Source organism: Heloderma suspectum, chromosome 1, assembly GCF_057233095.1.
Source record: "Heloderma suspectum isolate Gila_16-S chromosome 1, 16-S_ref, whole genome shotgun sequence".
Taxonomy (NCBI): Eukaryota; Metazoa; Chordata; class Lepidosauria; order Squamata; family Helodermatidae; genus Heloderma; species Heloderma suspectum.
In genome coordinates, this window is record NC_139458.1 from 114,761,650 (window position 1) to 114,786,789 (window position 25,140).

The window sequence follows — 25,140 nt, forward strand, 5'->3', positions numbered from 1 at the left end:
TCAATGGTACAAGTTCCAGCATTTAACTTGGTGAAGACCAACTCTTTCCACCCTGTGGCCATTCCTCTCCTACCTGCACTGGAAGCAACAATAAAACAATCTTGGAAGCATCCATTTACAATGCTTCAAATGCCTGAAGACCTGTATTGCTTACAAGAATTGTCCGCTGAGTGGCACCTTTTTAAACACCTGGCACCTAATTCAACGGTTCTAGAGGCAGTGCAAGGCAAGGCCCATAGGGCCCATTCATCACCTACTGATAAGGAGGGTAAACAATTATATCTACTAGGAAGGAAGATCTATTCATCTACGGCAATGGGCCTCAAAATCGCCAGTTACCAGGTTATTAGTTACTGCTCTGGGACAAGGTTGGCCAACTCCTGAAACATCTTCCTGAAGATAAGAAAGAATTGGGACAGCTATTCCAAGTGGAGGCTTTAAAACTGCTGAGGCAACAAATTAATACATCGCAGCACCAAGTCAACTGTGACATGAAGACACTTGTTGGATCCATCACCTTGCGTCGCCATACCTGGCTCCGATCCCCCAGGCTTCCACAAGAAACAAGGGCCCATATCAAGGTCTTGCCCTTTCACAGACTAGGCGTATTTAACCCTAAAACTGATGACTCACTGGATTCTGTTTAGAAGGCCCTGACCACAGTGCGATGTATGGGTTTCTTGCCTCAGCAGTCTCCAAAACAGAGGCATTGATACTAGAGACTTTACACCAGGTACCAGCACCAACAGCCACCTTCATTGCAACAGTCACAGCAGTTGGCCTTTGTAAGACCATCCCAACCACCAAAGCCATACAACTATCACCACAAACCAGAGTCTAGAAGCAAGCAGCGTTTTTGACTTGAACACCCTCCTTCTTCAGCCATTCAGACATCTCCCACCTTTCGGAACTCACCTGAGCTCTGTGCACTCATGGTAGGCCAACCTTATTTAACTTTCCACAAAGACAAGGTAGTGCTTAGACTTGATCCTGCCTTTCTACCAAAGGTTCTGCCAGATTTCCATTTAAATCAAGACATCATATTGCTTGCCTTCTTTATGTCCCCATCTTCGCCGCTGGAATCGACTCTACACATGTTGGGCATCTGCTGGGCCCTGACATTTTACAAGTCCAGGACTGAGCAGTTTACACTCTCTCCCCAACTGTTTGTCTGCTATGGTGGCAAGTGCAAAGGTCACCCTCTTTTGACTCAGCGCTTCACATCTTGGGTCATAAAGACAATTGAACTATAATATGAGTTGGCTGGACTTGAACTGTCTGCCCCAGTCCAAGCTCATTCCACTCCTGCAGTAGCAACATCGGCCACATTCAACAGAGGGATCACCATCCCTGAACTGTGCTGCACTGTGACCTGGTCGACACCGTCTACCTTTGTGAAGCACTATAGACTGGATGTCAGGGCTAGAGATGTTAGTGCTTTTGGTCGTGCTGTCCTCTCGTCTGTGTTGTAGCTGGATACTGATCCAGCACCTTGTAAGTTAGCTTGCAGCTCACCCATATGTGTGATGTATAGAGACCATGAAGAAGCAAGACAGGATGCTGCCTGTAACTATAGTTCTTTGAGTGGTCATCTGTGCATTCACACAACCCACCCACCGTCCCCTCTTCGGTGTCATACTCGAGTTTGATGTTGGGTATTGAAGGTATGTTTCTCTCTCAGTTCTGAGGCCACAGAGTCGGTCTTAAGGATCTGAGGGAATAGGTGGGAATCCGCTGTGGACGTGCACACTGAGATGGTGAGGGAGGGTTCCTGACAAAATTCCTCAGCTATAGAAGTTTCCCGAATTGGGGCTCCACACAGGCACAGAGCTCATATCTGTGAATGCATAGATGGCCACTCAAAGAACTACAGTTAACAGGTTGATTTCAGTAGGATTTAGATGCTCCATAACTGAGTGCTGGATTGCAGAGCATATCTTTGGGATAGCATGTGAGTACTTAAATAGACCAACTGTTGCTTGCTGAGCTAGGAATTGTAGCTATACATCAAATGCACATCCAAAGGCAACAAAGAGTCTTGTAACACCTTGAGGACTAACACATTTATTATGGCATATGTTTTTGTAGACACATAAAAGTGTTATTCTTAGATCACATGTATTTATACACTTGGATGACAGGAATTGTAAAAAGTGGGGTTAAATGGCAATGAAATATAAAATGTACAGTCTGTGACAAATCAGTTAGAGTTTAAATGTGTGCAAAATAAACACTCTGACTCAAAGCAGCAGTAACACAGTAACTTTGGCATTGCTAAGTAAATTGGCTCCTGTGATGGAAGAGGAAACCATTGCCTCTATTCAGATCCAGACAAATAGAATTAAAGGGTAAAAACCAACACAACCCCTACTTAGAGTGGACCCATTGAAATGAGTTAAGTTAGTCATGAATAAGTCCTACTGAGAGTAGTCCTTGTACTAAATGACTAACTTAAGTCCCATTCATGTCAGTGATCTACTCTAAGTAGAACTTAGGTTGGATTTTAACCAAACTTTGCTATTAGTTCTTATTCAACTACTTCCCACTAAAGTCTGCTTTTGAAATTCCTCAGAGAATGGCATCATCCAAATGTAGATGCTATTTACCCATAGCTCATTGTTTTCAATCAGACGCATATTGAGTTTTATGTCCGTCCACATAATGGCACAACTAGTCACACTTAAGTACCCTTTTTATATGTAACTAAGAGGTGCATCAGGGAGCCTGATTAGTATTTCTTACGTAACATTTTTCTTGTCCCCTATTGTGCATTAACTTAGACTGTATATTCTGTTAACATCCTACAATATACTGCTGCTGCAAAAATGAAAGAGAAGGCTATTCTTTTGGTTTCAAAATAATTAACTTGATGTTGGTGAGATCTGAGGCCAATCTGTGGTAGTGCTCAGCCTTAGAAATTATTCTCTGTATCAGAGGTCTGCCACACAACATTTCATGGAGACTATATTGATGTATTTACATGAATATTAACTGTAGTTTGAGGCTTTAAACCTCTGCTTCCATGAACATTTTGCACAGCCTAATATAAAGCAGACAGCTCCAAAAGTTTGAACTTTTCACTGCTGTCTTTCATGTTATACTGTGGCTAAGGACTTCAAGGGCAGGGAAGGGCAACCATCTGCTTTAAGAATAATTGTGGTAATTGAGTACAACAATCCACAGAGTAACAGAAAAGATGTAGATTCCTTTTTTGGTAGCTATACCTGCTTTCCACTAGTATAAGAGGAAGCATTATAGCAAGGAAGACACAAAAAAGGAAATTGTGGAGAGAAAGGACATGCGGACTGTGCAGTAAAAAAAAAACTTCTACAAGGAGAAAGTATGTAAGGCATTATACTTGGTAGGCCATGATGGTTTCAAGACTCAGAAAAGCCATAAGCTCTTACAAGAAGGGAGGGAAGTTACTTGGTAATAAAACAATATTCTAAAAGCACATGTGTTTTTTTAATGAATAACTAAAGTAAATACCTCCTTTGTCCACAGGGCTTCAAACTGGATTTTGCTTTAAATTGTGAATTTGTTCCAGTCGAATTCAGTGACATCCGGCAAGTGAAAGCTAGTTTTAAAAAGCTCATGAGTGCTTGTGTTCCTAGCAGTATTCCTGCAGATTCCGAAATAACATTCCTTAAAGCACTTGGAGATTCAGAGTGGTTCCCGCAGGTAAAGTGATATGGTAGAGTCATAACTCATAAAGTCATAAACGGAGCACCTTTTATCAGCTTAGGCTGGTATACCAACTACGCCCTTATCTGGACAGAGATAGCCTAGCTGCAGTGATCCATGCTCTGATAACTTCTCGTCTGGATTACTGCAATACGTTATATGTGGGGCTGCCTTTGAAAACGGTCCGGAAACTTCAGCTGATCCAAAATAGGGCAGCAAGATTGTTAAGAGGGACTGGCCAGTGAGCTCATATTGTGCCAGTACTTTTTCAGCTGCACTAGCTGCCAGTCCATTTCCGGGCCCGATTCAAAGTGCTGGTATTAACATTTAAAGCCCTTAATGGCTTGGGGCCAGGTTATCTGAAGGATCACCTCCTCCCATATGTGCCTGCCCGGACCTTAAGATCATCCTCAGCGACCCTTCTCCGTGAGCCCCAGCCAAAGGAAGTGAGGTGGGTGGCTACTAGGAGGAGGGCTTTTTCTGCTGTGGCACCCCAGCTGTGGAATGAGCTCCCTAGTGAGGTTTGCCTGGCACCTACATTGTATTCCTTTCAGCATCCGGTAAAGACCTTTTTATTTTCCCAGGCATTTTAGCATTTTAGCTTTCTAGACTTTTAGCTTTGCTGTTTTAAATCTGTATTTTAAATTCCTGCACTGCTGCTACGTTTTATTGTGGTTGTATTGTTATATTGTGGTTTTAATGTTCTATATATTTTAAATTGTTTTATTGTGTGCCATTTGATTTTAATTTTTGTGAACCGCCCAAAGAGCTTCGGCTATTGGGCGGTATAGAAATGAATGAATGAATGAATGAATGAGATTTCTGATACAAAACAAAGTGCAATTTCTGTCAAGCAAAAAAAATCTCTTTTTGTTCCATAATTGCTTTAAATGAAATATGTTGGATTCTTATGCAGACAGACCTTTTTTCAGTGCAATATTCACAGTGACAGATGTTAGATGTGACAATTGGAGCATTGCATGGCCCCTCTTAAATGAAATGAGTAATAAAAATATATTTGGCTATAATGATTTGCATCTTTTCTTGAAGTCAATTTACATCTTCTATTGCTATTATTAAAACTAATCTAGTTTAAATTTACAGCACTGAAATCTATGTAACATGAGTAATAATGTAGCTGAGTATATTATCTTTTAATTTAAATTCTAACCACCTCATTGTGTGATGGTTGAGTACTTCGGAACAAGTCCCTGCAAAATGAAATGGATCATTTCTGGTTCAGTACTTTGCATCTAAATATTTTTTAGCCACGTTTTTCTACAGTGGACATGATCTGAGGACCATACAAGATGTGATGCAATTAGCAATTGCATGAATGGCTTTTTAAAAGTAAATTGCAAGTGTGGGGGACCCAATCCAGATTGGAACCCCAGTGGCAGACAAAGGCTTAAAATCCCTGTACCCCATGCCAGGGTCCCAATCTGAATTGGGGCACCCCGTGCTTACAGTTTACTTTTAAAAAGCCGTCCACACTATTGCTAATTGCATGAATAGTGTCATGTCTAGCCCTCAGAATCTGGGTTATACTATATTGTTTTGTCATTGTAGTGTCTGTCATAGAATCACAACTTTTATAACTATATGAATTGAGAAAGTGTTGGATTCGAAGAGATTAAGGATGAGATATGCTTGTAATGGGGAATTGAGCATTTAATACAGGGGTAGGCAACTTGGTGCCTTCCAGAAGTTCTGGACTACAGTTCCCAGAAGCCCTAGCCAGCATGGCTAATGTTGACGATTATCAGAGTAGTAATTCAAAACGTCTGGAGGGCACCAGGTTCCCTATTTCTTACTTAATATCTCTAAACTCAGATTACCCGTCAATATAAGGTTGACAATATTATTTAGGATTTTGGAAATTTCTAAGCACTGTTTAGATTTATATTGAGGACGGAGTTTCCCCTACAATAAGGATCTCCACAATTTCTCACTCAGAGTTGGGCTATGCATTACCTCTGCCATGGAGATGCCATCAAAAAAAGCATCATGGTAGTGCGTTCCCCAAATTCTTGTTGTTGCTGTAATGTTTACAAGCTCTGAGCTCAACAAGACCTGAACCGAACTGAGTGTACATAGGATTGTAGCTTTTAGACAAATATGTCCAATAATTTTTATTTAAAAACAAAGTTTGTGTCTATTAATTTCTTAAAAGGCTGGAATTCTTTGAGTACCAGCATAGTCTGATTCTAGCAATCATTTTATTGACCAATATATCCTTCTTTCTAATAATGTGTGGCATTTATCTTTTTGTATAGCTTCATAGGATAATGCAGTTGGGTGTGGTTATATCAGAGCTGCTTGAGAATGGTTCTTCAGTTTTGGTTTGTCTGGAAGATGGCTGGGATATCACAGCACAGGTGAGCTATTATGGTCTGCAAAAAGAGGGACACACTGGGTCAATGCTCCAGAGCAGATCTGGGCCAAGGGGGCAGGGGGTGGATCACTGAAAATTGCTCCTCTTCCCATTCCACTCAAGGAGCCTTCTGTTAGTGGAGGGAGCTAGTTGGAGCCCACCCACTGTATTTTGACCAACTAATTATATGCTTATTTAATAACTTCAAGTTCCAGCACATTTTAGAGTGTATAAAGCAACCTATCCTGAACAGCAGTATAAGAGAATATATCTCACTTAAGACCCTTTCCATTGTTCAAAGTTAGCTGTCTTCTGTATGCTATTCAAGAAAATCTTAGCCTCATCCTTTGAATCCATTGATGCTTTTGAAAGAAATGAACTTTTGTGCTGCTGGCAAGCTGATATGTAGTCTCCCTGCCTGTATGGAATAGGAGCAAACCAGCCTCACATATTCATACATGCAAGCACTCTTGCCCTGTAATTCTGTGAAAGATATATTAAGTACTGGTGTAAAAAAAAACTTCCAGGAATTTTGGTTTCCCTGCCTGTATGGAATAGGAGCAAACCACTGGTAAAACGAACAGTGATACCAGATCTCATTCCAAGGCAACTTACAATAAAACAGATTCATAAGAATAGTCATACAACTGTAAAAAAAGTAATTAATAAAACTCAAGGCAACAATCATGAATAGAAATTTTAGACGTTGGGCAACTTATTTCATTTTTTGAGCTTCAGCTTCATCACTCCCAATATTTGCTATTGTGGCAAGCCATGTCTAATACCATGGTAGGGTTTGATCCATCCTCAAATACAAATAATGTAACTGCACGTGCACAGCACTATTTCCATCCTCCAGAAGGACATAAATGCCTAGCTATGATGCTTAAATTAGGTACAAGGCTTTCTGTCAAGAAACACTGCATGGCTGGTAGAGTGAAAGATAGCAAGAAAGCTATGAATTACTGCAGTACCCAGCCATATCCCCTACTAATAAAACGTGCTGGGGAACCACTGTTATCTATTAAGTATATTAATATGCACTGTATGCACGGTATCTGATGTTAACATACAAATATCATTTTATGTCCTAGGTAGTGTCTCTTGTGCAGTTACTCAGTGATCCATTCTATCGAACACTCGAAGGCTTCAAAATGCTAGTGGAAAAGGAGTGGCTGTCCTTTGGCCATAAATTCAGCCAACGCAGTAATTTGACTCTCAATTGTCAGGGGAGCGGGTTTGCTCCTGTCTTCTTGCAGTTCTTGGATTGTGTGCACCAGGTAAGCATAGCCATGTGTCTGTAATATATGAGGTCGCAAAAGTACCAACATTCCAGGGTGATAGGCAATTTGGTTAGAGAAACTGGAACATGTTTTATGCTGCCAGTAGAATACATGACAATAAAGCTATTGCTTAAAAGATAGAATTTTTAGTAGTATATCACTCTTTCATGACTAGTAGTACAACAGTAATATCACTAGTAGTGGCAGTTGTAGTAGTAGTATCGCTCTTTCATGACTAGTAGTACAATAGTAATACCACTAGTAGTGGCACTTGTAGTAGTAGTATCGCTCTTTCACGACTAGTAGTACAATAGTAATATCATTAGTAGTGGCACTTGTAGTGGCACTTGTAGTAGTAGTATCGCTCTTTCACGACTAGTAGTACAATAGTAATACCACTAGTAGTGGCACTTGTAGTAGTAGTATCGCTCTTTCACAACTAGTAGTACAATAGTAATACCACTAGTAGTGGCACTTGTAGTAGTAGTATCGCTCTTTCACGACTAGTAGTACAATAGTAATACCACTAGTAGTGGCACTTGTAGTAGTAGTATCACTATTTCTTCAATACATCTCAAAGGGAAAGTAAACAAGTATCCCCAAATCCACTTCATAGTGGTTTGCCCCTGGCAAGAAGGTTACCCAGCAGCACACATTCTCTCTTGTGAAGCAGTTGTTATTATTATTATTATTAAATTTATTAATCGCCCATCTGGCTGGTCACTCAGCCACTCTGGGCGATGTACAACATACAATAAAACAGTTTAAAACAATAAAATTCTACAGTAAAAACATTTTCTAAAATACCCTAACCCACCCCAAATGCCTGCCTGAACAACCACGTTTTTAATGCACGACGGAAGCTCATTAAGGAGGGGGCATGGCGGAGTTCCCTAGGGAGGGAGTTCCACAGAGTGGGGGCCACCACAGAAAAGGCCCTCTCCCTCGTCCCCACCAGTCTAGCTGTCCTAGCTGATGGGACAGAGAGAAGGCCATCCGAGGCTGATCTTGTTAAGCGGCCTGTCTGGTTTGCTGGAGGCGCTCCTTAAGATAGGCTGGGCCGGAACCATATAGGGTTTTAAAGGTCAAAACCAATGCCTTGAATTTGGCCCGGAAAACAACTGGTAACCAGTGCAACTCCTTCAGCACTGGAGTGATGTGATCTCACCGGCAGCTGCCTTTAATCAGGCGAGCCGCCGCGTTCTGTACCAGCTGCAGCTTCCGAACCGTCTTCAAAGGTAACCCCACATAGAGCGCATTACAGTAGTCTAAACGAGAGGAGACCAGGGCATGTACTACCGATGGGAGCAGATGGTCGGGAAGGAAGGGGCGCAGCCGCCGTATCAGATGGAGTTGATACAGCGCTGTCCGGCTCACAGCTGACACCTGAGCCTCCATGGACAGCTGGGAGTCCAAAATGACCCCCAGGCTGCGGACCTGGTCTTTCAAGGGTAGCCGTACCCCATTCAACACCAGGTCAACATCCCCCAGCCTCCTCTTGTCTCCCACCAAAAGTACCTCGGTCGTGTCAGGGTTCAGCTTCAGCTTATTCCTCCCCATCCAGCCACTCACCGCCTCCAGACATTTGGACAGGGATTCTACGGCCAACCTTGGTGAAGATTTGAATGAGAGGTAGAGCTGCGTGTCATCCGCATATTGATGACACCGCACCCCGAACCTCCTGATGATAGCCCCCAGCGGCTTCACATAGATATTAAATAGCATCGGGGAGAGGATGGAACCCTGTGGCACCCCACAAGTGAGTGGCCACGGGTCCGAAACCTCCTCTTCCAGTGCTACCCTCCGGTACCTGCCGGAGAGGAAGGACCGGAACCACCGCAATACGGTGTCTCCAATGCCCAACCCCTCCAGTTTGAAGAAGACAAGAGACATCAACTGTCTGCCCCTCTTTCTTACCTTTGCCATATCCCAGCACAAGTAAGAAAAATTCCTGCCTCTCCCTCAAGCCATCAGCATTCATTACAGATCTTGGGAAGAGGGTTGGAGGTAAGAGGCAAACAGAAATAGTGGCTGGCTAGTAAGCCATGGGAATATTTGTGGACCCCTGCATGTAAGATTGTTGTACACATTCAGAGCTCACTGATGTTAAGCCATCTACTTGAGTCAGTGCAACAGACAAAAATGAGAATGCCAGGGCTTCCAGTTCAGTACCATGTTTCTGACGGAAGACATGTGGATGCCACAGGTCATTTTGCAAACAGGGCACAATGGGGATATCCATCTCTTATTGCTGGCTCCCAACATCTGATAAGCAGAGTTATGCTGTCTCTGCACATAAAACTATTCTCTATCCACAATTATGAAATCCTATGGCCAACAGATTTGCACTGGAATAACTGTTTTTTGCATTGCCATCTTACATATGTAGAACATTGCTTTCTAGAAATAATAACTTATTTCTCTATGTGCTCAAAGATGTTATATTATCATTATGGAAACCTCCCGGTCATCTGGATCTTCAGTACAACTTCATGAAGTACAATATTCAAACAATTGAGAGCAGCAAGTGATTTTTTCATCGCATGCCTCTTTTAACATGTTGGGTGAAACAGGAGGATGCTCGGGGGAAATACTTGTCCTTATTTCAACTAGAGAGAACATATGAAGCAGAGAGTCTTAAATTAGAACTGTGTCATCTTCTAAAAAGCCATTGTTTATGCCAATATCCCCAGGTGTCAGCTGAATTATTAATGTGAATCATTCTTTCACAATAGCAACATCTGGTAGAACTTCTGGTTGTTTCTAAGAGGCAGGGTTGGCGACAGTGATGTCATATCAGCAAGCTCCCATCACGTTCGGCACCAGCTCATGTCTAGAGTGTTGGTTAATTTTGTGGGAATAATGTTGCATTTGCATAAAAATTAAATCATAGATGTTATTTCTTCCTACCTCTTTTCTCTTGCCTCCCTCCCCTGCAATAATGAGGATAGGTTTTCTCAAGAAAACCTTTTCTCTCTATGTTAATAGAGAGATTGGGTACAATCCAAAGAATTGAATAGGACATATCTGTTGAACTTTCACTGATTTCAATGGGAAATCAGTGGACATGCTGCTCATGATAGCAAGAACCAGTTCTTTTAGTAAGGAAGAACTTGGAACATTGTATTGTTTTGAATATAATAGAAGCAATCCAGATGGACAACAACAGTGTGCATATCAGAATTTGTCTGAGGGTCCGGGTCTCCATGCTCAAAAAACAGTTTGGGAAGCTTTTTGAAGGCATAGCTTGGTAGTAGACTACATCCTTTATATGCAGATGGTGCAGACTTGATCCCTGGCTTCTAACATTTAAAAGATCTGTTAGCAGGTGATGGGAAGAAACACTTGCCTGAGACTCTGGAGAGATGCTGCTGCCCATCAGAGTAGACAATACAGGGCTAGATAGACAAACAGTCTGACCTGGTGTGATGAGGCTTCCATCGTTCCTACACTGAGGGAAACGAGTGTAGACACAACAGCATAATTTCATTTTTTTAAAGCTTTTTTTAAAGAAGTGCTAGAGTTGAGGAGTTCTGTGCAGGCACCCTCTGAGAAGAAAAAGATGGATGTGCACACCTCTAGGTTGTGGCGAGTAACTACTTTTATGTGTGTGTGTGTGTGTGTGTGTGTGTGTGTGTTGAAGGCAAAAGGAGAAGGGGACAGCAGAGGATGAGATGGCTAGATAGCATCACCGATGCAATGAATATGAACTTGAGCACGCTCCGGGAGAGAGCGCAGGACAGGAAGGCCTGGCGTGCTATGGTCCATGGGGTCACGAAGAGTCGGACACGACTGAACGACTGAACAACAACAAAATGTATGTGTATATGTATATGTATATATACACACACACATACATCATTTCTAGTGATCTCTTCTCCTTCCCCTGCAGTTCTCTCTTCACAGAACCCTTCCTGGTGCTGTTAACTCTGGTGGCCAAACAAGGCTGTTTTCATCCTGCTGTATACATACGGAACTGCCTTACTCTGAGTTAAGACCATTGATCCACCTGTCCCTGTGTTAACTATTTTGAATGGCCACAGCTTTCTGAGGTCCCAGTTAGAGGTCTGACATCTTTTAACTGAAGATGCTAGGGACTGAATCTGGGACCTTGTGCATGTGTTCTACCACAGAGCTATGACTCATACAGCAAGTGTGCTGTCCTAGGTTGTATTATTTAGTCATAAAGCCGGACTTCTCCGTCATATTTCTCCAAATTCCCAACATGTTTGAACATCTGTGATCTTTCCATTGAGGAATTGTATACTAGTTATACGATAAATTGTCACAGGGATGCCAGTCAAACTTGAAAGAAGCATTAGGGATTGGGGGAATCACACACACACACCCCACTGCTCCCCAGTTCAGTGGATTGTTTTCTTAAACCAGTTAGCTTTACCTCTGTCTCATGTTTCTTTATTCTCACTTGGGGACTTAGGATATGTTTTCAATACCAATTTGTCATCCCACTTGCAGTACATGGATGCACTTCTTCAGTAAACAAAACCTGATGTTACTTAACTGCTAATGATTTTAAGTAATTTCACTTAATTCAGTAAAATATAACAGTTGTGACTGAGGTTAATAAAAATAAGATGCAGAAGGTCCTAAATGAAACTGGAATACTGGAGCCATTCAGTCTCCTCCTTGCTCTGCTCCTCTGTTCCCCTGCAGAAGAAGGAGCAAAGTACATGTTATCTGGGAGATCTTCTAGGGGACTTGTATTTTTCTTCTGTGGACAAGCAACAACAGGGGATGGGGATTGTGACCGAGAAAATGGCATGCGGGAAGAGTTCAAACATCCCTCCTCCACTACTGCAAGTAAATTTTCACGTTCCCAGCTGTGTTTCAGTTTAATAGAAGTTGTGATAACAGATCTCCCACATAACCTGTAGCTTGGCTTGAAGACAAGAGTAGGTGCAGAGGCTAAATAATGATCATGCTAAAAGACAAGGAAGTTTACACGAATGAAACTCTAGGCAGCCAGTGATCTCTTCTCAGCTCCTTGGCCCTCTGCTGGTTTGCTCCAAGCCCTGTAAAATGAACAGCCCTTAAGTTTTAAGTTGGAATCATCACACAGTACAAGCATTCCTCCCTATAGGAGTCAAAGCACATTTTTCTGCTGTGCAGCAAGTTCTGCTTTGTCGCCATCACCACCACCACCTTCATTCTTCTACTGATACACATATCCTATTATGCAAGTATTGTTCCCGTTTCATGGACTGCCAACTTGTTTCCATACTCAATTCAGAGTGCTGGCTTTGGCCTTTAACACTCTAAGAATGCCATCCTATGCATGTTTAGACAGAAATAAGCCCTACAACCCCCAGCATCCTCCAGCCAGCCATGTTGTAGGACTTATTTCTGTCTAAACCACCAAAAGATTGCACCCAAAATGTCCTGGAAACAGGGTATCTCAGGAATCTCCTCCTTCCATATGAACTTTCCCAAGATCTGCAGTTGGTCTCTGAGACTCTGCTTGTCCTTTCACCAGCAGAGGTACAGTTGGCAGAGACAAGAGAGAGGGTCTTTTCAACTGTAGGGCCTACATTATAGAATAGCTTCTCAAGGGAGGTTTCTCTGGGCCCTTCTTTGCCCACTTTTAAATGAACACTTAACATTGTTTTATTCTAGTAGTATGTTTTACTTAGATCTTCGAATGATGTGTTTTATTTCCTGGCAGCACTATTTTTTATGATATTATTTGTTCTTGTTAGGATTGTATTTTAACTTGATTGGTGACTCTGAATCCAGCATGGATTTCAACACCTTTTTCCATGCTTTTGTGATCTATATTTTTTATCTTGAAAGCAACCTTCAGTACACCTGTCTAGAAAGGTGGGATATATATATATTTAACTAAATAAATGAAGTAATACCCAACTTTGAATGCAGCATGGATTTTTCACACCTTTCCCATCCTTTTGCCTTTAAAAAAAATCAAGCACCTAGCATGTTTATCTGGTTAAATGTTTGGCACTTTATAAAAAAAAAAAGTAGCTGCTTTGTGTTTTTAAAATTTTGAGTTTTAAAACTTAAAATATTTTCTTAGGCAGGCAATGGACTTTGTGATTGCTGCAAAGGCAAGCCAATCAGCACTCTGCACAGCTGGCTGGGAAATGGGGACAGAGGTGGCTTTGTGTTTGTGATTGTCACAAGAACAAGCCAGTCAGCACTCTGCACACTAGTTTCTGCTGGAAATAGAAGTAAACAGTTGCTCCTGAGATCACTGGTACATATGACCAAAAAGAACTGAGTGCAGACCCATGGAAGGCTCACTGCTTAAAATATTATTTATGTATTTTCTGCCAAAAATGGTGCGCAAGGCAACTAAAATAAAAGCCAGATTAAAAACAAAATATTATTAAAACATAACATAAAAAGAAATACATTAAAACACAACAATAAAAGAAATAAACAGCACCAACCTGTTAAAAGTCCCTTCAGCAACAGTCCAGCTTATATGCCAAAGGCCTGCCTGAATAAAAATGTATTTGCCTGTTGGTGGAAGGACAACAAAGCCTCCCTTGGCAGTGAATTCCAGAACCACAGATATGTACATCTGCATGTATTCTTACAGTATACGCATCTCACAAAGTATGCGTAAACACCATACCACAGAGATTCCTATAGGTGTCTGATGTGACTTAAAGGCAAAATAAGAAGTTTGGGGATTCAGCAGAGCTATAGATGTTCTGGGAATATATGCAATTTACTTTTAGTTGTAATTGTGTAAGATTGAAAGCTGCCAAATTGTGATGTTTATTATTTTTTTCCCTTTTATCCAATTGTGTAGTCCATTCAGTTCTATACAAATTGTCAGCATTTTAGCTTTCATAACCAAAGCTACAATACATTGTATTATAAAATAAGAAATACCTTGCAAATATTTGAATTCAGTTTTGCTGTGGATTGTAAACAGTGTGTGGGTTGGAAGTGGACAAAATTTTCTGAATATGACAAATATTTTAACAATTTTCTTGTAACTCTTTGTGCTTGAAGAAGTAAACCATAGCACCATATTTTCCTAACTGGCTTAGACACATCCAACTGAGAAAGTATGCAAGTGGCATTATGATAAAGTCAGCATTAAAAGTAGACGTCATTGTTTGTTCATTAAGATAACTTTATTTTAAAACACAAAATTAGGATCTCTCCCTATCAGTATAGTACTACTTTGAGGGATATCCTTATTTTAATCTAGCAGGCAAAGGGCTTTTTGGAAGAGCTTGCAGGGTTGTCTAACTGAAGGAACAAAAGAATATATTTAGCTGTTCTTGGTTTACTTTGACTATAAAAATGTTTCCATTCTGTGTGTGTGTTTCAGATTCACAACCAGTATCCAACAGAGTTTGAATTCAATCAGTATTACCTGAAGTTTTTAGCATTTCACTGTGTTTCCAATCGATTTAAAACATTCCTGCTGGACTCAGACTATGAAAGACTGGAACATGGTATGCGCCCCAGTTTGGCTGATGTTGATTTGGTTGCTATTTTATTTCTACTTTAAAGCATTGCCTAAAGTTAATACTGAATTTGCAGAAATACTACCACTGTAAGTTGGTGTTTTACTGATGCAGCAAACGGGAGAAAAATATAGCATATGCCTGTCACTCTTTGATATATTAAAATTCCTTCTATACCTTGAGACGTTAAAGGGGCATTACCTATGTCATTTAATAGTTCTTGACAAGTAGTCAAGACTTGCTACTGACTACTATTATTAGTCAGTAGCAGGAGGGCACCATGCATGGGAAGCCGCCTATCCTGTCCTATCCGGCAGAGCCCAGTATGTGATATCACCAAAGGTAAGCATGTACTCCTTGCACCAGGTTAATCCTGCCTTCAGAACGATGAAGAAAGGCTTCAGCTTTCTTTTGCCTTTAGGAGGCCTGTTTATCTTATTTTTCTCATTAAACTTATTCTCCCTAATTTCTCTACTTCTTCATCTTCTCCTTAAAATGGCATACTGAGAGTGGTAATCTTGTTTTGTTTTCTCTTCAATTTGTTGCTTGTAACAGGCTTGGTATTGACAGTTAAATTACACCAAGATGTCCACAGGGAGCTGTCTGTTACAAGGCTATTAATTTTCTCATCATAATACAATTTAGGCTGAAAGTACACATGATATGTAGTCACATGCATCTTCCCCAACCTTTAGCACGCACACACACACGCACTCTGTTCCTTACTGGCCACGTTTCGCTCCAACTTCTTTTCCCTACCACCGCCACTCCCCTCTCCTACTGCCACTTCTCCCCCCTCCAGGGAAAAAGGTCTGGCTACTATTGCAGCTAACAACATTGGTTTTGAAAAAGGTTTGGCCTTATTTTAGAAGTGGCCATTGCAAAGACCCGGTTTGCACATAATTAACCCATGGTTGGTCAGGGCCATGAGGAAGCATGCTGCTTCCTGGCTGCTTGCTTCTTCCACTTTACATCCAGTTTAGCAAACAACTCAGGAACACCTGGTGATGTGATGTATGAACCCAGCACTCTGGGTCGTTGAAGGAGAAACAACCCTGAGTTTTTAAACCCATAGTTTGTTGTTAGGTTAAAACTCTGGGTTGTTTCTCCCTCAACGGCCCAGAGTGCTGGGTTCGGATGTTGCCGCAAATAACCTAGGAACAGGGCTTTCATGGGTTGTTTGCTAAACCAGACGCAAAGCAGAAGCAATGCGTAGGAAGCAGTGTGTTTACTTGCATGTGGCCTTTACAACTGGGTCTGAGTGACAGATGTGTCGCTGGCCTTGAGCACAAACATGTTGTATGGACAATGTTCCAAAAAAGCAGAACATCACCTATGAGGTACTTCTAGATTTAAATTTGATTACCTGAAAGAATTCGTATAAGAAAAATGAGCCTCAAAAATTTAAAGGCCATTAGCTCTTCTATCATTTGTTCATCAAGAGTGTACTGAAGTTTTCAATTAAAGGTCTGTATTTTGGTTTGGGGGAGATAATTTATGCAATTATTACAGAAAGAACCAAGGTCCTTATTAAAATATGTCTCTGCATAAATTGTGTGTGGAATAGCATAGGCATGCAGTTTTCACACAATGAGCAGTGATATCTCTCCAGTTATATTTATTTTGATAACTGAAACATTTTTAAGTCTTGGAAGGACATTTTATAAATCCAAGTTCTATTGGTATTTACGTTTATTCTACTTCATTTGTATTTGTATTCCTAACCCTTTCCAACCAAAGGGCCCTCAAGGCAGGTTTGTTTTATGTTGGAAATAGTATTTCATTCAACTTTGTTTTCTTTTTCATTAGGGACACTGTTTGAGGATAAAGGAGAGAAACATGGCAAAAAAGGAATTTGCATGTGGGAATGCATTGACAAAATACACAAGAGGAGTCCTGTTTTCTTCAATTACCTCTATGCACCAGTTGAAACAGAGGTATAAAACAGAAATGTTTAGGATCTTTTAATCTCTATACCTAAATAAAGTCTGCTGTCAGTAGAATTGATGTTTACCCATTTGAAACTTTCATTAACTGTCCAGAATGTTTATCAGTCTAAATTTTAGACAGTAGTTCTTTCTCTACTTAAGAATAATGGCCAGGATCCAAATGGGTTGGACCTGCCCAGCTGATTTTTTTTAGTTTTGTAAACAGCAAACCCCTGTGCCATAAAGTGTCCTCAGTTTCAAGAGTAGCTTGCTATGTGGAATGGAGAGTTGGTGTTAAATACAACTGCCCAGAGAGCTTCGGCTATTGGGCGGTATAGAAATGAAATAAATAAATACATACATACATACATACATACAGGCCCATGGGCATAAAGAAGTAGTTGTGTTTTTTGCCTTTAGGAGGGGAGATCCCAGTCCACTTTAATTCATAGCAAAAAGCATTTGTTCTGCAACATTCTACTGATGGGTTTTTCCACAGGCAATGTGGGGAAAACGTAGTTCCCTCTAATTTTGTTGAACATGGTGATATAATTGCAATATTTTATATGGGCTCCACAATGTTGTCTTTGTCCTATCGCTCTGCATTGAAACAACTAATAGCTTGCCTGGCAGAGCGATTGATGGGATCAGGCCCTAGCACTGTTACATCAGCTTAAGTGGTACTCTCATGCTATAATGTTGGGATTTCATAGAATCATAGAGCTGGATTGGGGCCATTTAGGTGATGGAATCCAACCCCTTCTCAGTGCAGGAATCCAGTTTAAAGCATCTCTGACTGACAGTTGTCCTGTCTCACTTCAATACTTCTGTCTTAAATTCCTCTGCTTGAATTGAATTACAACTGTAAAAACAGCTGTGCTAATGATCCCAGTAGAAGGGTACAGTCCTGGCGCTGTGCAGAGGGTTCAGTAGTCAGCGACTGCCTCACTTCACAGAATATTATTTGAGTGGATCAAAATATCTACAAAGATGTGCTTAGTTTTTATATGATATGTTTTGGTGAGGTTTCTGAGTATATAAATACCATGGTAACCCCACCAATTTGTATCACTGTATTTTTGTCACATAATTTCAAAATAGCTATTCTGAGCAAGGCCACTAGTCTGCCACATGGACAAGGAGCCTAAAGTCTGCTGGAAAATGGAATTTGAGGAGAGAAAAATGGGAGGGATTTCCAAGGTTAGAAATTATATGGGAAAACTGAAAAGTCAGTTTCATTACTTCCTATGATATAATCGATTAAATATTTATCTTGGTCTTCCAATTTAGGCTGCTTGCTATTACATTTCAAAAAAATTGAGGTCAATTCCTGAAAGTTCCAGTTCCTACCTGTGACATGCTATGTTGAGGAGAATAGTCTAAGCAGTGCACAGCATTTGGCTTTGGGGGAAAAGAGGACAATAATACTGCGAAGCACCGTCCACTTTATAATCTGTTGGCATTCTTTTGTGCAGATACTAAAACCAAATGTAAACATATCCAGTCTGAAAAAGTGGGATTACTACACAGAGGAGACCTTGGCCAGCGGTCCATCATATGACTGGACCATGGTAACTACAAAATGTAGTACCTTGGATGAACCCGATCAGATGGACATGTCACCTTCCCAGAGCAAGAGGAAAATTGTCTGGCCATGCTATGACAATATTAACAAAGTGCAGCCTGATGCCATCACCAGCCTATTAAATGTGAGTATAAACGTTTAACATATCCATTCAACTCCTGTCCTGTTCCTTTTAAAAATGGTTTTATTAGCGTTTAGAAGGGGGGGATTACAAGAAAAAAAGAAATGCATAAAAGAACCAATAACAGCACAACCAAAATAACATTAATGGGTGAGAGACATTTGAATGTCCTGTTGGGTAATCTTAGACATTTCACAAAAAAATTCTGGAAATTTAGTCACCACCAGACAAGTCCCAACACATGTGGACATACATTCCATGGACTGGTGTCCCCACCAACACATAGTCTGCACATGTGAAGTAGTCTTGTTGGTGTCAGGTACCACATATGCAATTTTTTTTAAAGAGAAGATTCCCTGAACTGAAATAGAGTGAGATAGTATTTTAGCACAATGGGAAGAGAACTCCTTTTCTGAAATAAGGTAACCTATATCTGTTTTCCAGACTGATTTGCAACATATCCAATTGTCTGTACATATGATCTAGCAAGATACAATAAATTTTGTGTGTCATCCCCTTTCGAGAACCATTGAAAGTGCAGGTTTTTCAGAGTCTGTGTGTGGTACAAGGGCTTGTTGAGATATTGTCTTGATTAAGTATGAAATGCCTAATTTGGTGTATTTGGAACCAATTCACAGGAAGGAATTGTAGCTGTTCCTGATGTACAACAGATCTATATTGGTATCTGTGGTTTTCGTCATTTAAGCTTGGTATCTGTTTAGCTAAGTGGAGCTGCTATATAGTGTGGTTATCATGCCTCCTATGTTCCAGGGAATAATAAATTCCATTGAAAAAAACTGTAGGAATTAGTGTCAAGGGCACTGAATACAGAAAAATGTTGGGAAGCTTTGCTTTTAAAAGTGGGTTTTATAATAAGAAATAGGAAGCCATTTTCCTGAATTAATTGCTTTTTTAAAGCAAGAAGAAATGCATAACAAATATCTGTTAGAATTTTATGGATGTTTCTGTACCTAAACATCTTCAGCTTGCTATTATTCTTAGCAGTGCTAACTTACTATGGAAAATGTATTCTGAATAAGCCTGTAATAATAGTCCATGTTCTTGGCTTCATGTGCTTGAAGTCAGATCTTTCCTTTCTCTTAGCATATGATCCGTCTTCATTTAGGAGAAAGAACTGTAATTTTGCCGTAAATAAAATGTGTGGTTTTGAAACATAATAGCTACTGGCTCCAACCAGATGTTTTTGACAACTTCAGTGTTCCTAGAACTTCTCCCACTTCACTTTAGAACATACCGGCTTGGATCCTAACTTTCCTCTGTGTGAAGCACAGAGTTCACAGAGGGGGAGTTGCATTCATGGAAGCAGTTCTTCCGTGAGCACAACATGCCTTCCATTTACAAAGCTACGTCTAAAGATCCAAAGCTTAATGATAATGCAGCCATTTTTATTAAAGAGTTAAGATACATTGTTTCACAACAGAACTCCCAATTCCTAGAAATATAACCTTCTTCAATTGAGGTAACAAAATATTAGCCAATGCTAAAGTAGTTTGTTTTATTATTGTTTGCTATAATAACTTAACATCAGCAACACTTAAACAGCAAATCTTTTCCATAACCATAGAACACTGCTGCCATTTTCTCATAGAATATCTTTGATCAATAAAGTGCTTTACACCATGTTCTTTGGGTTGTATCCAATTGTATCCGTCTGCTGATCCACCAGAGGCTTTGTGAGTGGAAATTGGTGTGGGGAAAGCAATTTTCAGACATTCAAATTAACTGAAGGGCCGAACTCAGCAGATGCCTATAATTTTTCACTGAAAAATGTTTGTTACACCTTAAGTAAATATTTGTCAAAGCTCCCCTGAAGCTTTGACAAGTTATCTGTTCTCTGAACATTCATAGCATGATATGATAACAAGATACATATATACTACATATATCTTACTTTTTTGTGGCATCATGCAGTAGCAGTCGCCAAACACTTGCCTGTATAACCCTCAAGATGGATCAGGAATGTGTGTGTTGTGGTGTACTGCAGGGGTCTCCAAACCTTTTTGGGCCCAAAGGCACATTCAGCACTTTTAAAAAGTGCTCTGGCCACCACCATAAATTGACTATGGGGGGGGGGGGCAATCACAAAACTGTTAGGAGTATCCCCTTCTCTCTCTCTCTCTCTCTCTCTGTGTGCGTGTGTGTGTGTGTAAATGAATGTGCACCCTGTGTGTGTTACCCACTCTGGCTCAGGCTCTGGCTCCTCTTTCTCTCTCCCCATCATCATGCAACTGAATGGAGCAATTTCTCCTATACATGCCTATGAGGAATCACTCCATAGGCTTGTATAGAAAGCAAAAAAGTCCACCTGCTAAAAATCAGCTGGAGGCGGGCCTAAGCTCACCCTCACCAAGGACCTTCTGGGTCCTTGGTGGGTGGTGCACCTCACCCCCTCCTCCAGCTATTTCTCAACAAGCAGGTCTCTTCCCCTGCCCCCATAGAAGTGAATTGGAAAATAGCTAGTTGGGCACCTCAGCCTGGCCTTACAGGTGCTGTCAGGAGCTGCCTTCTGAAATTCTCAAGTAGCCAGAATCAACACGCAGACGATAGGGCTCTTTTCCAAGGCTTTATTTCTATTCAACCTAATGACTTTTACAGATGCTAACTGCCTGAGCCTAATGAGGGAAACTTAAGAGAGCTGCCTACCAGGGGTTTCTAGCCTTAGTAAATCAGTTGGTCTCCATTCGGAGGGAAAAGGCAGGAAGCCTCTGAACTTGAGGGCTAGGAGGCGAAAGTCCACCCCTTTCCCGTGGGGCATCGGGGCACAGCTGTTGACGTTGCGCCAAGCGGGCTGAGCGCTTCCTCTCAGCGCCCTCCATCTCCCGCTTGTCCTGGCGCCTAGCTTCCCGAAGCTCCAGTTGTCCCTCCCCCTGCCTGCCAGGGTCGCTACCACTCTCAGGAATGTGAGCAGGGAGGGGCTCTCTGTCCGGCGGCACCTCTGGAACAGTGCGCGGGTTCTTCTCCCACAGTTTCTATCTCTTCCTCAGAATCAGAACTGCTTTGGGGCTCTATGGGCTCCGATCCAACCCTGACAGGTATAGTGGTATCCACAGGTGGCGCATTGGAGACCCCTGGTTTAGTAGCCACATTGAAGACCCCTTAAGGGCCCCATCGGGCCCCTGAGGCTTATATTTCAAGACCCTGGCATGGGTGGTAATTTTAGCTCAGAACTTTCCCTAAGAGTGCTTAATAAAGATTATCTCCATGGCAAAGGTTATAAACTACACTATGAAGAACACAGCTGTTCTGACTTCTTAGTATTGTAATGAATTTTAAAGGAGCTGAACTTGGTTGTGGTGTTAGTCACAGATCCTAGGACTGGGTTTCTGATAGCCCTGCTATCCTATCATAGGGTGTCCATGCATATCTTCTCATAATTGGCGAAGAGGTCTCCCAGCTTTGGTTTCAGTGTTAGTAGTAAGCATGTATGTCAAAAAAATGGTATGAAAAAAGTTCAGTTTGATATGGCATGTGTATAGAGTATGTTACATGAGCCTCTGTCTCAAATGAACATATAGGAATATAATTTTCTTAATTTCCATCATGTTATTAACAGGAAACAGCCCTAACAAGAAGCTAGAAAAGAATCCACTTGCCCCAATTTCACAACAGGAACAACTTACAGTTTGGCACACATACTAAATAAGCCTTTCTGTTTCATTTCCTTTTGTATTACAGTTTGGGAATGCTTCTTGCAGAACAGGGTAAATGTTAATCTTGGCAGTGTGGATGCTGATGTCATAGCATTGGACCTGAACTTTGTAAATATTTTTTTTTAAACCTATCCAGCCCTTATCATTATTCCACTATGGCAAGTGGTTGTAGCTTTTGTGTTTGAAGAGATAAACAAACAGTCAGAAATATTTAAACTCAGGAAAAACCTTTGCATTTTTTCAGGAAATCGAAAGACTGGAGAACAAGTTAAATCAAAGCCCAGAAAGATGGCAGCCATTGTGGGAAAGAGTCAAAGTAAATGTTAAAGAAGATACAAGGCAGGACAATGTAAGTGATGAAAGGCATCCTCAGACAAGTAATTTCTTCTACAAAGGTTCCCAAGAGTAGTGACAGAAGCACTTTGCTAAAATTGAATTTTCACCTGTTTAAGTAAATGTAGTATTTTTAGGTTACTGACTATTTTTGTGGATGAATTTTATGAATTTTGTAAGCAACTTACAGCACAATCCTATACCTGTCTACTCAGAAGTCAGCCCCATTAGGTTCAACTGGTCTTATCCTTGGGTAACCCATTCCAGTCTGGGTTCAGGCCCAGTTTTTGGTACAGAATCAGCTTTGGTCGCCCTTATGGATGACCTTTATTGGGAGAAGGATGGGGGAGTGTGACCCTGTTAGTTCTTCTCAATCTCTCATCGGGTTTTGATACTATTGACCATGGTATCCTCCAGTTTTGCCTCCAATGAGTTGGAGACACTGTTTTACAGTAGTTCAGCTCTTACTTACGGGGTCAACTCCAGAGAATAATATAGGGTTGACTGGCCTCGGCCCCCTGGCAGTTGAACCATGGGGTGCCACAGGGCACTATTTTTCCCCCAGTCAATTTAATATCTATATGAAGCTGTTGGGAGTGGTCAGTAGGAGATTTGGAGCAATGTGTCACCAGTATGCTGATTTCACCCAACTCTGGGCAAGTAGGCGATGCCCAGTTGCAGGAGCTGGGGTGTTTACTTGTCCTGGATGGGGTTGCACACTCTCTGAAAGAGCAGGTACATAGTTTGAGGGATGCTACTGGATCCATCCTTGACATTGGAGGCCCAGTGACCTCAGTGACCTGGAGCAGCCCTTATCAAGTTTGGTTGGTAGGCCACCTATACCCATTCCTGGATAGGGATAGCCTAGCCATGGTGATCCATGCACTGGCAACCTCACGATTAGACTAGTTTAATACAGTCTGTGAGGGGTTACCCTTGTTCCTGGTTCAGAAGCTGCAGTTACTACAGAATAAGAGCTAAGGTGCTCAATGGAGCACCTAGGTATACACATTACACTATGTTAAAAGAACTGCACTGACTTCCTGTTGGCTACTGTCAAAGTTTTGTTGTTGACATTCAAAGCCCTAAACAACTCGGGGCCAGGATACCTAGCTGACTGCCTTCCCCATATATGCCAAATCAGCCCCTGAGATCTACTGGGGAGGTCTTGATGGTTGTTTCAAAACCAACAGTGTGCCGTTAGATAATGGCACATAAGTAATTCCTTCTCCATAGTGGCGCCCACCCTCTGGAGCACTCTCCCATGTGAGGTTCAAGAGGTGGAAACTGTGGTGAGCTTCAAATGCCTCTGGAAAATGCATCTGTTCACTCAAGCTTTCCCTGACCTGTAATCAGTCATGATATTGTTCTGTTTGACTGCTTCGTTGTAATGTTTTTAAGGTATTTGTTGTTTTATACTGTTTCTATATTGTTTTTTATATTGTATTGCATGTGTTTTTATGTACACTGCTTGGAAATCCTGGGATGTCAAGTGGTATAGAAGCAGCTTAAATGACGAAAGACAGACAGACGTATATGATTGCAGCCTTAGCTTCTTAAGGCAAAATAGCATACACATTTTCATAGCTGAACAGCAAGGAAATTAATCTATTTTTTACTTTGCTTCCAAATATGAGCAATTCCAATTGTGTAAATAATACACATTAAAATAATTTGGGCTCCCCACCCCCATCCCCCAACTGTATTTTTTAATTTTTCACTTAGGGTTTTTTTTTTATCAGCCACTAATGATCCCTTCTAAAACAGGATATATTGGCTTGAATCCCGACTTGCAGAACTGGAAGGCTAGTTACGCACTGGTGGTTTTTCCACGCTCTCCTTTTCACTGCAGCCCCTGAGCATACGTCCCCAAAAGCTGTTCTTGGACCTCCTGGAACAGTGTGGGATGGGAAAAGGGTGGTTACAGTGGGAAGGTGGAACTGGCAAAAATCAAGTGGAAACACCATGCATTGGGGGATCATCGGGAGTGGCTCCCTGGGGGAGATGTGCAGAGGGGCTGCAGTAAGGAAGTAGGGGGCAGGAAACTGCCGTTGCATGAGCAGCTTTCCATTTGTACAAGCCTAGATCTAAGCCATTATATCCAGGTACACTTTAAATACAGAAGGTATGAATTACTCCTCAAACAAAAAGCAAGAAAATGAAAAATTTCAACAAATTAGCCGAAATATGAACAATTAGACACCTCACTTTATCTATACCCAGTGCCTTGAAGTATAACCACATTCACCACTCTACCTATTAGTTTACACTTATGGCTTCAACCACCACCTTTATGTCAGTCTACCTTTTTCTCCTGATCTTTCTCCTTTTGTCTAATGCCTGCACATTTCTAGGTGTATGATATCTTCCCATCCTCACAAACCAGCGACAACCAAGTTTCCTATCATGTATAACTCTGTCCTCACCTATACTTCTCTTTTGTAGTCAGTGATACCGGCGTCCCATCTGGGCCTGTTTGATAGGTGTGTTTGGGGTAATCTTCCACACACGCTCTTGCTTCTTTTTCTGTTTCAGCAACTTCAGTAACTACCCTCTCATTTCCTCACCTTCCTGTGCAGTAACCATCTTGTCTTCACCTTTCTCCCTTACTGGCTTTCCTAGTTGTCACTACTCCCCCTTTCAGTCATTTGATATACCTTTGCTAAAAAAAAAAATCTCCATTGTCACTGATCAC

At 41.3% G+C, this 25,140-nt stretch overlaps 1 protein-coding gene across 4 annotated transcripts in view; it reads left to right on the forward strand.

Annotated features, from left to right (window-relative positions):
* SBF2 (SET binding factor 2) overlaps positions 1–25,140 on the forward strand; it is a 388,549-nt gene that overhangs the window by 355,158 nt on the left and 8,251 nt on the right. For all 4 annotated transcript variants that reach the window (XM_084854235.1, XM_084854251.1, XM_084854241.1 and 1 more), the window contains 7 exons: positions 3,505–3,681; positions 5,961–6,062; positions 7,153–7,338; positions 14,669–14,795; positions 16,617–16,744; positions 18,211–18,444; positions 22,357–22,461. In XM_084854235.1, coding sequence (XP_084710361.1) covers positions 3,505–3,681; positions 5,961–6,062; positions 7,153–7,338; positions 14,669–14,795; positions 16,617–16,744; positions 18,211–18,444; positions 22,357–22,461 — 1,059 coding nt within the window. The remainder of the gene's footprint in view (positions 1–3,504; positions 3,682–5,960; positions 6,063–7,152; positions 7,339–14,668; positions 14,796–16,616; positions 16,745–18,210; positions 18,445–22,356; positions 22,462–25,140) is intronic.